The sequence below is a fragment of the Opisthocomus hoazin genome, chromosome 11, assembly GCF_030867145.1.
Source record: "Opisthocomus hoazin isolate bOpiHoa1 chromosome 11, bOpiHoa1.hap1, whole genome shotgun sequence".
Taxonomy (NCBI): domain Eukaryota; kingdom Metazoa; phylum Chordata; class Aves; order Opisthocomiformes; family Opisthocomidae; genus Opisthocomus; species Opisthocomus hoazin.
Genome location: NC_134424.1, coordinates 5,912,764 through 5,925,645, shown reverse-complemented (window position 1 = coordinate 5,925,645; position 12,882 = coordinate 5,912,764). Strand labels below are relative to the sequence as shown.

At 42.1% G+C, this 12,882-nt stretch overlaps 1 protein-coding gene across 5 annotated transcripts in view; it reads left to right on the top strand.

Annotated features, from left to right (window-relative positions):
* The window catches only part of MITF (melanocyte inducing transcription factor), a 111,686-nt gene that overhangs the window by 91,577 nt on the left and 7,227 nt on the right, over positions 1-12,882 (top strand). For 3 of the 5 annotated variants that reach the window (XM_075432652.1, XM_075432654.1, XM_075432657.1), the window contains 5 exons: positions 138-233; positions 5,977-6,094; positions 9,628-9,702; positions 10,506-10,581; positions 12,435-12,582. In XM_075432652.1, the coding sequence (XP_075288767.1) occupies positions 138-233; positions 5,977-6,094; positions 9,628-9,702; positions 10,506-10,581; positions 12,435-12,582 (513 nt within the window). The remainder of the gene's footprint in view (positions 1-137; positions 234-5,976; positions 6,095-9,627; positions 9,703-10,505; positions 10,582-12,434; positions 12,583-12,882) is intronic. The other 2 variants (XM_075432653.1, XM_075432656.1) reach the window with 1 other exon arrangement.

The following is a 12,882-nucleotide window of genomic DNA, read 5'->3' as shown; positions in this document are numbered from 1 at the left end:
TGGAGCATGACAAAACCACCCAGACACCTTGGCTTGGGCCCGTGCTGCGGAGAGCCCGTGTGTGGCTGAAGTGCTTTGTCAGGCCTCTGGACCGTGGTAAATGTTTTGTTTTTCTTTGTCTACTTTTTCTGCTGCAGATGGATGATGTGATCGATGACATAATTAGTCTGGAGTCAAGTTACAACGAAGAAATCCTTGGCTTGATGGACCCAGCCCTGCAAATGGCAAATACGGTACAGCGGTCCTTTCCATTTGGTTTCCCTGTGAAGTCTAATTGTCCTTCCTCGAGAGAATGCGAAACTGTAGCATGACTTCTTCTCCGAGCAATTAAGCAGTTACTGTATTGTCCCAGAGAGGACATTTAGGTTTTCTTTGAAGAGTTTAAGGTATACAGCTGCAATGAAAAATGTGCATTTAAAAATCACAGGCTGGAGTCAGATCGAGGGAATATAAAAGACAATTTTACTTATTTCAAAAGTCAAGTTAGTCAGTGGGAGGATTGTAACAGGGGAGTGAACTGAACTAACAGGAGTGAGCTCATACCCATTGATATTAAAGATCACCATGGACATTATACTTGACTTCAGAAAGCCTAGAAGGAACCTCTGGCACCCCAGGTTCCTCTGTCTTGTAACATTCAAGTAAGACATTGTATGCCACACATAAACGTGTGTTAGCATTCCTGCCCAAAGCTGCTCTAGCTTAACTGGTAGCTCTAACACCATACCTTTAGCTTAACTGATTGCAAGTGGAGAGAAGTCCCCAGCTAGACGACAACAAACATGGTACAAAATCTAAAAATCAAAACAATCCCTCAAAAGAAACAAAAGATGAAGGTATAAAGAAGCTTAAAAGCTGACCATGAGGAAGGGGACATAGGCAGCCTGTGACAAAAGACAAGAACACCGAGATGCGAAAGCTGGTGAGTGAGGGAAGGCACAGGTTACCTCCAAGTTGCTGTTTCTGTTTGCTGGTTCACATTGCTGTGAGCATTAATATAATCGTACTTCTGGCATAATCTTATTTTGATCTTTTGTGGAGGGTAGCTCCAGTGAATTTTTTGCCTTAGGCTTAAGCGCTGTTAGATCTGGCCAAGTAGATGTCTGCCAGTGCTGGCATCTGTTTCTTTTTTATCTAGTGCCAAAATTTACAACTTACTGCGTAGCATCGATTCTGTAGCATAGGTTTACATTTGCTGACAATATTCATCTGATGTCGTGTTAACCCAGTCCCACGCTCCCACAGATTCCCACAGCCCTCCCGGAGATGCGGTGCACGCCGCAGGAAGCGGCCCGCCAGCATCCCTCGCTAAATAGTGCCCTTGGAGTAGACAGAGAAAGAACTGCAGAGCCCTGCCGGAAAGAAGGAACTTTCCTTTAATCTGAGATGGCTTGAAAAATCCGTTTGTCTGGAGTTTGAGAGGAAAACTTAGAAACCCGTGAAAAGATAGTTTTCAAGATAGTGACTCTTTTTTTTTTTTTTTTTTTTTTTTCTTCTTTCTTTCTCTCTTATTGAGGGTTCAGGTTCTTCTGGAGTCCCTCCTCTGAATTTCTGTTGGATTGGGACACATTAAATAAGAGGGGACTTGGATTTCTTTGTGCTTTTCTCCCTCTTCCGTTTCACAGGGACCCCAGCAGTGGCTCTTTGCTTCCAGTCAAGCACATAGTGTTACCCTGGGCTATTTTGGTGCAAGGATTCCATGTAATCGATCTTTAGGGTAGTCTGCATCCTTTCTGCTTGCTGCATGAGAGCAGACCTTGTAAGGACTGCCTGATCCACGTTTGCTGTGAAATTTCAGAAATTACCCACTGTATGTGGTGAAGTCTGTAAAACAAGGATATGAAATCGTACCATTCAGACAACTTTATTAATACAGTTAAATTGCTGGAGGCAGAAAGCATATTTCAGTCTCTGAATTAACTTGATACTGGTCCTGAAGAGGTGGAAATTGAACCATGTTTCCAAACAATTCATTTGGAAAAAAAAATGAACCTAATGTAACAGACACTTTTCTTTTGGAACAAGACTTAGCTCCTAAAACACACAACATTTTTCTAATAAGGAATTAATGCCTGTAGACTGAGCTGAGTAGCAGTGGAAGAACTCAAGAGAGGAAATGGTCCCTAAAGAGACACAACCTATAAATAGCCATGCTGAGACAACGACGACAAAGGCTGCCATTGTTCCATAACCAACAAAGAACAACAGGACCAGTCTGTTACTTTTGGTAACAGTACTTAGTTGATAAGCAAAGTCAGAGATTTCTGCGTAGGGCGGGCTAACGGACGTTTCCAAGTACCCCTTAATTGAAAAGGGCTCATTGCAATCAACCACTTGTGGAAGTGTTTGTAAACTGCGTTGGGTCACAAGTTAACTGGCTTTGCTTCGGTGGTGAAAGGTGTCACAAAACGGTCCCTGGTTTACCGAGAGGGTTTTGTGCGTAGGTGTGACCTAGTGATTGAATTTGTAGGTACTGTGTAAACTCCCCTTGCATGCCAAGTTGAGATGACAGCTAACTCCTCCAAGTAATCGACTTCTAGCAAGACTCTGACATGGAAAGCCATGTGGGTACATGCAGCTCCGCTTCTAAACGTGACTTTCCTGTGGAAGTTAAACTCCAGAAGCAGAGAGGAGTCTTATTTCAGGGACTGTTGCCGAGTGTGTGCTTGTAGGTAAGGGAACAACATAGTATGTTGTAGGCTGCGTGAGCCGGGGAACAGAATCCATTCCAGGGTGTGCCGATACCTCCGCAACAGCCGTGTTGATCACGCAGCTGATGTATACAGAGCCCAAATGACCTGAATGTGGGTGCTTGTTTTGTTGGAGTAGTGGAGGAGAAAGGAAAGCCTCAGACTCCCCTGAAAGTACACTATGATGAGTCTGCAGTAAGAATTAACGTATTTTAAACCTGTGTTATATAAAAGCAGTAATTTATTTGTGCACCTTGTGAAGCTGAGGCCTAGAAATATGAAATCTCACACATGAAGGCTCTTTAGACCGTGCTGTTCCAATGAAGGTAACAAGCTAAGCCTGGCATAAGCCATGCTTCCTTCGTTTACTTTTTGGGAGAGTAAAGGTAGATGATCTGAATGATGCTGTGTTTAAATTTCTTAGCCAGAGGTAGCTAGCAGAGCCTTAAGGGAAATATATTTAAGTTGGAAAGATGCTAGAGTTTGGTGAAGGCAGGAAAGGAGCCTTTGCAGCACCAGAAATAGAACATGAAATTCCATGTCTTTCTCAATTCTGAGACTTGCATCTTCCCAGTGAAATGGCTGTGGGAGTTTTGAACGTTTTCCCATTGCTTTGAACTTGGGGAAAGGGATGAAAAGCTCGACTGTCTTCATAGGTTAGAGCTGAAACGTTCTCAAACAATGTTTAATTTTTTCCAGTTTCTTCCAGTAGGAAGGCTGTGAAATAAATGCCTTGGTGTTGCTGCATTGTGCACATTGTAAGCCTCTTCTGGGTGGTTTTTTTCCCCATTTTAGCCTCGTGGCTGTGTTTATCTGCTCACAGCACTACCGTCTTTCCCATCTCAAACCAGTGCCCTCAACGTAGGGGTCCTCTCCCCTTTCCGGTTCCCTGAGCTCTCCACTAACAGTTATTGGGTCTTACCTTACAAGTCAACCAATTTTATTTCTCTGGGACCTGGAATAAAATTGTGAGCAGAGGGTGTGCCTCAATTTTAACATAATCTTTAACTGCAGGTATTTTAGTCATGTGAGAAGAGCTGAAGTGTTGTGTGCTCTTTATATTTTTCACTTGAAAGGGATTATACAAAGATTTGACTTGCAGCTGTCCTGGAGAAGAGGCCTCTGGGACTCGTACTGAGTGTGGACCATACATGTGGTCACATTCATAGTGGGAAGTTAAAACTGAAGCTGTGACCTGTGGGGTTCAGCTCGCTGAGAAAAGTAGTCAAAGAAAGAAGCTGATCAGTCTCTTTGTTTATGGATCGTTGATTGATTTAAACTGGGCTTGTTGGCATTTACATTTAACGTGAATTTCCCACTTAAGCATTCATGTGTACATACAAACCTGCAGCTTTTATCAGCTGTGCAAATTTTGCCCTTCATCTTGCTTTATTTAGCTAACGCTGCGTCAGCAGTGCTGGTGCTTTGGTTGTTGCACAGCTCTTGGTTGGGCTCTTCTGGTGCTTACAACTTCTGCAGGACTTCAGTGTGCACATTCAGCAGCCGCTGCCTGTGTCACTGTCGCCTTTTGTGGTGATTCTTACACAGGTCCTGTTTATTTGCATGGAAATCTGGCACCTTTGGGGAAAAAAAAAATAACAAAAATCACAAACTTGTTGTAACAAGCAGGGTCCATCTTGCAGTAAAGAAGCAGCTTGGTGACTTTAACTGTTCTCGATGTTTCGTTATAACCTGGCTGCTTTACCCAGGCTTTGAGATGCTAGTTTCTAGATATAAATTTTTTAATTCCCTGAAATTACTAATTAGATTTCACATGTCTGGTTTTGAACTTCAAGTCCCTGGGCTACAAACAAAGTCTTTGTGCTCTCCCCATGCTTAGGAGCATGAATAGAAAAAGCGCATCCAAGTCAGAAGGGTGCGTGACTGTTGCTGTGCCTGTGTCATGGATGCGTTTGAGGGGCCAAAAGGTGCAAGGGTCAGCCTTGTAGAGCAGTGAGAGAGAGTGGTCACTGTGACATTAATGTGGATACATCACAACTTGGACCATAGTCTGTGATGGACAGATGTGACCTTGGATTTATTATAGATGTTTTTGTTTGTTTGTTTGTGTTTTTTTGCATTCAAGAGCTAAGAGGAAGATGAGGAATTGTAAGGCTTAATCTTGGTGAGAATTCAGACACATTTTTCCTCTGTCACTTAAAGATTGCGTCATGGGGCTTCATTTTTGTTGTTGGCCACAGTCTGTTCAAGACACATCTCGGCATGGCTTCTAGCTGGTGGCACTTCAATGGGTAGTTGCCTACTTTGTTTCTTTTGGCAGCTCCAGAGGGCAGAGAAGTCTCCTTAGGTCTTAGTCTGGCAAGGACCATCAGTAGGAGTTTAATACTCCAGGCCATGAATCACTCCATTGTATTCAACGGTATTATTTACATGGGTGTAAAGTTGATAGTTACTCTAATCTCGGCAGGATCAGTGTCTTGGAGGGATTGGTTTTCCTTGCAGCAATGATGATAAGAAGTATTGCTACTCAGATAAGATACCGAAGTGTTTTATACCTGTCTTGTCAAAACCTAGTTTGAAAACAAAAAAAGAGATGGGTAAAATAATCCACTCAGGATAAACTTCTTCAAATACCTTTCAATTCAAAGGGATAGCATTGATCAGTCTTGTTGGGATACTGTGCTATTTCTGTATAAATCTCCTTGCTTAAACATACCTAAATAAGAATAGCAGAATGAACAAGTAATTGAGAAAACTTAATGTCAAAATAATCTTCCTCCTACTGGTGTGTGTTCTTGTTACGTAAGGCAAAAAAAAGAAGTTAAAATAAACTTAAATTTGTTTTCCGTGTAGGTAGCTTTCACATCACGTGAAAAATGTGATTGATTAATACAGTGTTCTCCCTCAAGCCTGTGACAACTTGCTAAGTACTTGCACTGACGCATTCCCAGCAGAACGGGGGCTTCCTCCAGGAGGGTTCTGTAGGCTCTTTCAGATTTCCTGAGTGAGAGAAGTGATGGGGGTGCAGATGCAATAGTTTCACTGAAAAGTGAGCAGCGTCAATACAGCTAGATTGTCAGCGCGTTACCTCTTCTGCATATCCTCTGCCTGCCTATTCTTGAGGAGAGAGGACAGAGTTTTCCCAATGTAGGTGTTTTGTTTCTTGTGCCTGTGCGTATCTGTGACTTTTGCTGACCTTATTGCAGGCTCTGTTTGCACATGGAAAAGAGCGCAGATTCTTTAGCAGATCCTAACTCTGTTCTTCTGTACAAAGCCTGCCATAAGGGCAAACCAAATGATCCTTCTCCTTGTTTATCTTTTCCAGTTGCCTGTGTCTGGCAATTTGATTGACCTTTATGGCAACCAAAGCATGCCTCCTCCAGGACTAAACATCAGCAACTCGTGTCCAGCTAATCTTCCTAATATAAAAAGGGAGCTCACAGGTAAATATGTCTAAAATACCGCCTTGGAGCAGTAATACAATTGTTTTGAGTTCAGGTGATATTGGACATAATTTCTGTTATGAGAAAGAATATATGGATGAATAGTTATTTTTTGCTTTGTGGACTATTTTCTAGCTGGCGTATTAGCCCGCAGTGCAGTTGTGTTCATGTGTGGGCATGTGTGCGTTCACGGTGACAAGGTAAAGTCCCTAGCTGTTATAGTCAAATCTGCACATTGAAAACATTGTGACACAGGAGGCTTCCGTGCATCTCTTGCAGAGCTGTTTTCTAGTTTGGGCTGATCATTTGCTCTATCAACGCTGAACTTCAGTAACTCATCTGGAGTCTCTGTGGGAGTCATGTCGTGGAGTGCTACATATTGAGGCTTTACTCTAGTAGGGGAGGGCATTAATGAACAAATAAACTGTTATAATATGGAATCTGGACACCTAGATCCTATAGAATGTAAAACTAGGCACTCTAGAGAGAATACGCATCTCTTAAGATGAAAATGAAGTATCTGGTAAATTCTGTGTCGTGTTGGTTCCTCCAGCAGTGCTCTGAATAAGCCGTGGGAGGCAGGGGAGGGAAGGGGGACGTTAAAAGCCGCTTTCTCAAGCACACGTGTACAGAAGCTAAATAATTTGAAGGAGGAAATAAGAAGTTTCATATTCTCAAGCATGTTTTATTTTTGCTGTTCTACTTCACTTGAAAGGATATAACCATATGTAGGGTATGGTATACGAGGCAAGCTTCTCCACAGGATGAGATCCATTCTAGAACTGCTGACAATATCTCCTTATTACCCAGAAATGGCAGTTCTTAAGCCCAACAGGGAGCCATACTGTATGTGGTGTGGTAGAGGCATAGTTTCTTTCTCATCTGTCATCTTTCTGGGTTTCTGTTGTGAAAACTCCCAGGCTGACTCAGTTGCAAAGCAGGTTCTGGGCAGGAATTAGTTTAAGTAGAGCAGTTTTAATAGCGCAGGAGTCAGCTCCTGAGGAGGAAATGCCACGGCTCTGAGCAGGAGGGTATTTGCATTTGTAGGACTGCACAAAATTGGAGTTCAGCAGCAAATGAAGATGCACAAACTGCACAATGGTTTGTGGCTGCTAGAAACAGCAAAGCTTGTACAGCAATGGAACTGTGTTAAGAGAGGGGTGGAAGGGGATGAGAATTACTCAAAGTCCTGCATTACAGTTTCATTGCCCCGATTATAGAAAGTTAAAGGTGGCTGTAGGCTGCAAACTAAACATCCAACTTGTTGGGTGTCCATATTGGAGGATTCACTGTAGGTGGTTGTGTAAGACTTCAGGCAAAGAAGGCAGAAAGAGAGGGGAAAGCAGTGAATGAAGTGGCCTTAAGGAAGTCCTCAGTACAACAAAATAGACCTGTAGTAAGTTAAATGCCTATATGCTACATTCAGCTGTACGCAGACACAATGTGAGTGCTTTTTCTGTCCAAAACACATGCTAGCAGATTGCATTTAATTTAGGAGAGGTTTAGGAATTAAACTCAAATTTAACAGCAGTCACTTGGACGTTGATGTGGCCAGGGACTGTTGATGGTGTTTTCTGACAGCCAGTGATTTTAAAATCAGCGTGGTATTGCGGGCAGGAGTCCTGGTTCTCCATTTCCTGACTTTGCTTTTGGAGCTAGGCTGGAGAGAGCTTGTGATATTTAAATCTAGCATTTGTCAGAAACTTTGTCAGAAACTTTTCTTCATCCTACTGTGTAAACATCAAAATGATGAAGAATCCCCCCAAAAAATCTCTAATCTGTTCTCCCTGCATCTGGTGTTGATGATGGTTGTGAGTTCTCGGCTGTAGTTACTGAAGCATTAAATGGGAATCCTGCTCACCCAGGAGTGCAATTTCTACCAATTTTGCCTTCCAAACCTCATATCTGTTTCATAAGGCAATGTCAGATTAAGCCCGAATTTCATTAAGACACACAACGACCTTTGGAACTTTTTTGGGAATCCCTTGGGAGCCTAGCACAGAGAAGGATATGTCTTGTTGTACTGCGTATGATACTGGGGTAGCTCCGTATTCTAAGCAATGAAGTAGTAAGCTTCCAGTACTCCAAGGGAAACCCGTATCACCTGTTACTTTGGATTGGGTGGGACATAATCCATATTCCTTAAAACAAACAAACAAACAAAAAACCCCCCAAAAAACCCAACAACAAAAAAACAGGAAAGAAACTTGTTGAGGAATCAGTGAGGGGGGTTTTGTTTCTGTAATGGAATGTGATAATAGTTGCTACACTCATTCCTCCTCACTGACTTGCTGGGAAACTAAGCAATGCTTGCTGGTTTTGAGATTCAAATGCAACAGGGCAAGGAGTGATGACCTCACCTCTTTCAAAAATTAAAAGGGGTAGAGCAAACATGAAAATACTTAAAATTGCTTGAGAAAATGTAAGATCCAATGAGAACTGAAAATAACAAATTTGGTTTTTTAGTTAGCAAAAAATGCTTTTGCCTGAGCAATTGCGTGCTGAAGTCCGATCATAAAGGTGTGGAGCAAGGTTAAGAGCAGGTCTGAGCTGAGGAGACAACTGATGGAAGGAGTTTGTAGTGAGGCAGGTTTTGGTCTCTTCTGCCAACTAACTAGCGATCGGACGAGAGGCAATGGTCTCAAGTGCTGTCAGGGGAGGTTTAGATTAGATATTACGAAAAATTTCTTTACTGAAAGAGTGGTCAGGCCTTGGGACAGGCTACCCAGGGAGGTGGTTGAGTCCCCATCCCTGGAGGTGTTCAAAAAATGTGTAGATGTGGCACTTCAGGACATAGTTTAGTAGGCATGGTGGTGTTGAGTGGGTGGTTGGACGCAATGATCTTAGGTCTTTTCCAACCTATGATTCCATGTGCAGCATGGTTGTAATTATTTTATTTTTTGCTTTTCCTGAAGCAAGGACCGTTGTTTTCTAACACTGCTAATAAAGGTGTTGAATTTTTAATCTTATTTTCATATAATGAGAACAGTTAGCGTAGCTGGAACATACAGTATTTTTAATAGGTCGCCTAAGTTATACTTTGAGTGTTGTGGTGCTGTGCCTGCACGTGCCACGGAAGGATGGAGCCTTCATTCCGATGAGTGGAGTCTCTGACTCCTGGCTGCTTCACATCCTGCGCGGGTAGCAATGCGCGAAGCATGCTGTTCCTCTGGTTCGGCTTCTGCGCGGCGCGTAAGCGTGCCGGCTGCCTGTAAACATAGGAGAAGGTATGTTGGATTTCAGCAGTTTGTTGTCCTCAAATACCTTGCTGACTCAGGGCCTCCGTGGGAAATGTTCTCATCAAGAAAAGTCAGTGTGGGAAGTGTGGGAAGAGGTGCTCCACAGGGCTGAAGTTCCCCACCAGCGCTGTGTTTTGGCAGTCACAGCTCACTGCACGGGCCCTTCTCACTCCTTGGAATGGGTATAGTAGTTGGTTTGACAAATATCAATCAGGCTTCCTGCGCAGATGTTTCACAGACTGAAACGTTGTGTTTGAATTACTTTAATTCTAATTACTTCATTCACATGCACAGCATGTATTTTTCCTACAGAGTCAGAAGCGAGAGCGTTGGCTAAGGAGAGGCAAAAGAAAGATAATCACAATCTGAGTAAGTTTTGGTTCTCCACATTTTGCACCAACTCTAGTAATCACTGCAGCTGTTAAGTGTTCGAATCCTGGTGTTTTAAATTTGAATGAGACACTGCATGTAGTATGTAGTAGCAGTTCATTGTGTTATGCCCATAGATCAAATATCTTGAATTCTTGTGAAATGTGTGCTTGAATCTACTACTGAATTTTAAACTCTTTTCTATTTCTTTTCAATAAGCCAAGTGAAAAGGTGGTTGTTATCAATGGAATTGCTGGGAACAACATATGATCCAGTTGCTTCTAACAAATCCACCTTGCACAATTTCACCTCTTTTTTTTTTTTTTTTTTTTTTTAAATTAATCTGAAATCTTAGATATGTGGTCAATTTGTGACTTTAAAAATTAGTGCATGTCCTCGGAGTGGCAATTTTATAAATTCAGTTTTTGAAGGGAATGCGTATTTCCAAGGTGGAAAAAACACTTAAAAATAATGAGCATCTTATGACTTAAAGGATCCTTAAATTGTCTTTTTACACTTTGTATTGCTAGAAAAAAAGGAACAGTTTCATGCCTTGAGCTATTCAGAGGCCTTTTCCATAGCATGAAAAGCTAATGCAGGGGAAAAAAAAAAAAGCTAATGCAGGAAACTTCTGTCTTGGTGTGTCCCTGTGTAGGAGAGCAAAATAAATTACCCTGTCGCTAGATTTTAAGCTTCAGGAGAACATTTCAAAGGCGCTGAAAGAAATCTTTGATGAAACACTTTAGATGTTTCAATTAAGTGTGAATATGACCTGTAACATTTGTGCTGTTTTTTTCTTAAAGTTGAACGAAGAAGAAGATTTAATATTAATGATCGTATAAAAGAACTAGGCACTTTGATACCCAAGTCGAATGACCCGTAAGTACAATGTGCCCGAGGAGACCATGGGAGGGAAGTGTTAAAAGAAAAAAAAAAAAAAAAAATTAGAGGAAGGAAATAATTTACAAAAAAAAATCCTGGGTGTTCTTACATGATTTTGGCACTCCCCAGCCATAGAAATGCTTGAAGATGCCATTATAATTTTTTGAAGATTGTTATGGCTTTTTTTTTTTTTTTTTGAACTTGCTAAGTTTATATAAATTTGATGATCTTTGTCACAAAACAGTCACCGTACCGTTGTGCAGCAGCTCCGCATCGGGCAGGACCCGGTGCTTTGGCAGGGCTGGGGTTGGTGCTGGGAATGACTGCCTGGCCAGAGGCAGAGTTGTCGGGAAGTGAAACCTTAGTCTAGTCTCGCTGCTTAGCTCCCTGTCTGGCTGCTTGTCTTGCTAAAAGATTCTTTGAATTTATTAGATGTCATAGTTCAGCAAGACAGAACCAATCCCTCTGTCTTGAAAATGGAGGGCAGTTCCTCTGGGAAGCCATCATAGTCCCCTTCCCTCCAAGAAAAAAGAAAAATACAGAGTGTAGCTATGTGTCTCTTCACTGATTATTTGTCAGTGTTTGTGGTAGCTTCCCAGTAGATCTTTTAGGTAATTTTACTGTTACTAACTTGTCTTAACTTTACCCAATGCTGATTCAATAGCAAGGAACACCCCTTGCTCTGGAGCTTGAAAGTCTCACTTAAATGTGAATCAAAGCCCCATGATGCTTTTGGGGAGAGTTTCCATTATTTTAAGGCGGTTGCTGATGGAGCGACTCACAGCTACTCTTCTGAGAGAAGCTTGAGCTTCTGCTAAGGCTGGCAAGGCAATATTGCACGGCAATATTGCACGGTGTCAACCCACAGCACAGGTGGATCTTTGGTCTGATAGTCTGTAGTAAACTTTTGTTTTTTTAATTTAAACAAAGTAAGATGATGTGAGGGAGAAGACGATGCAGGCAGCCACTCGCTGAAGCGAGTGTGGGAGGAATCATGTGGGAGAGTCAATACGGGAGCCACATACCCCTGGCTGGAGGACCATCACCCTTAGGCTGCAGTGTAGCATTTGTATTTTGGATTATATATTATAGTATATATAAATATATATATTATAGATAAATATATGTATGTTATATATAACTATATATTATATTATTATATAATGTATGTTATATATATTTACTTTAGATATATAATTATAAAAATATATATTATATCTAATATATAATGATATATTATATTATTATATAAATACATCTAATAATTTGTATGTTTAGTTTATATATAAAGTTTAAAGCACCTGGATATGCTACTGTATTGGGCCCTTCTCTTCGTGCCATAACACAGCTGTGACGCAGTGCCACCGGGACTATTGCTTGCTGCTTCTTGGGAGCTGAAGGGCCTTGCGTCTTTCTCCCACAGAAGCACCAGGTCCTATATGGTCCTTTAATTCCCCAGCTGAAATCGGGCATCACCCAGAGACAGCAGCCCTACCATGTATGAGAAGTGGATTGTGGGTATGGTGGTGGTGGTGTCTTGCAGCCTTGCCACAAGGCAACGAAAGGAGCCCCCGGTCTTCAGCTGCCCTGCACAGTGCCGGTGCCGAGCGGTGCAGAAGGCAGGGGCTTGGCCCTGGGGCAGCGCCTGGGCTCGGTGCCCTTCGCCCAGGTTGGGGCTGGCTGCTGCCTGCCACCCAACAGCTGGGCTCTGCCCCCTCTTCTGCAGCTCAGATGCCTTCTGCAGCCATAAACTCGGAATAAATATTAGCCAGGTGTTACATATATATGAGATGCAATCATAGCTGCCGATGTGGAGAGCCCTAACTCTTCCTTTTTTATTGATTTCCAAGGGATATGCGCTGGAATAAGGGAACTATTCTAAAAGCGTCAGTGGACTACATCCGTAAGCTGCAAAGAGAACAGCAACGCACGAAAGAGCTGGAGAACAGACAGAAGAAATTGGAACATGCCAACAGGCACCTGCTGCTCAGAATACAGGTTTGCTGATAAATAAGCTGGAAATGCTCGTGACATCGCAGTGCGTGACTGCAAATAACGGTAACGGAAGCTTGGTTGTAGGAGTGTGCATTAGAAGGAACCACCATTTTAATTAATGGTGACCAATGCTGAGATATCTGCAGAGATTTTTCCAGGAAAAAAACCCAGGATACATTAGTTTAAAACAAACAAACAAACAAACAACACCTCTAGTAAAGCACTTAGGGCTGGTCTATTTTTGTTCTACTATGGCCAACATAAGTTGCGAACTGTACTAAAAGATTTATATGGTAGTTTTTT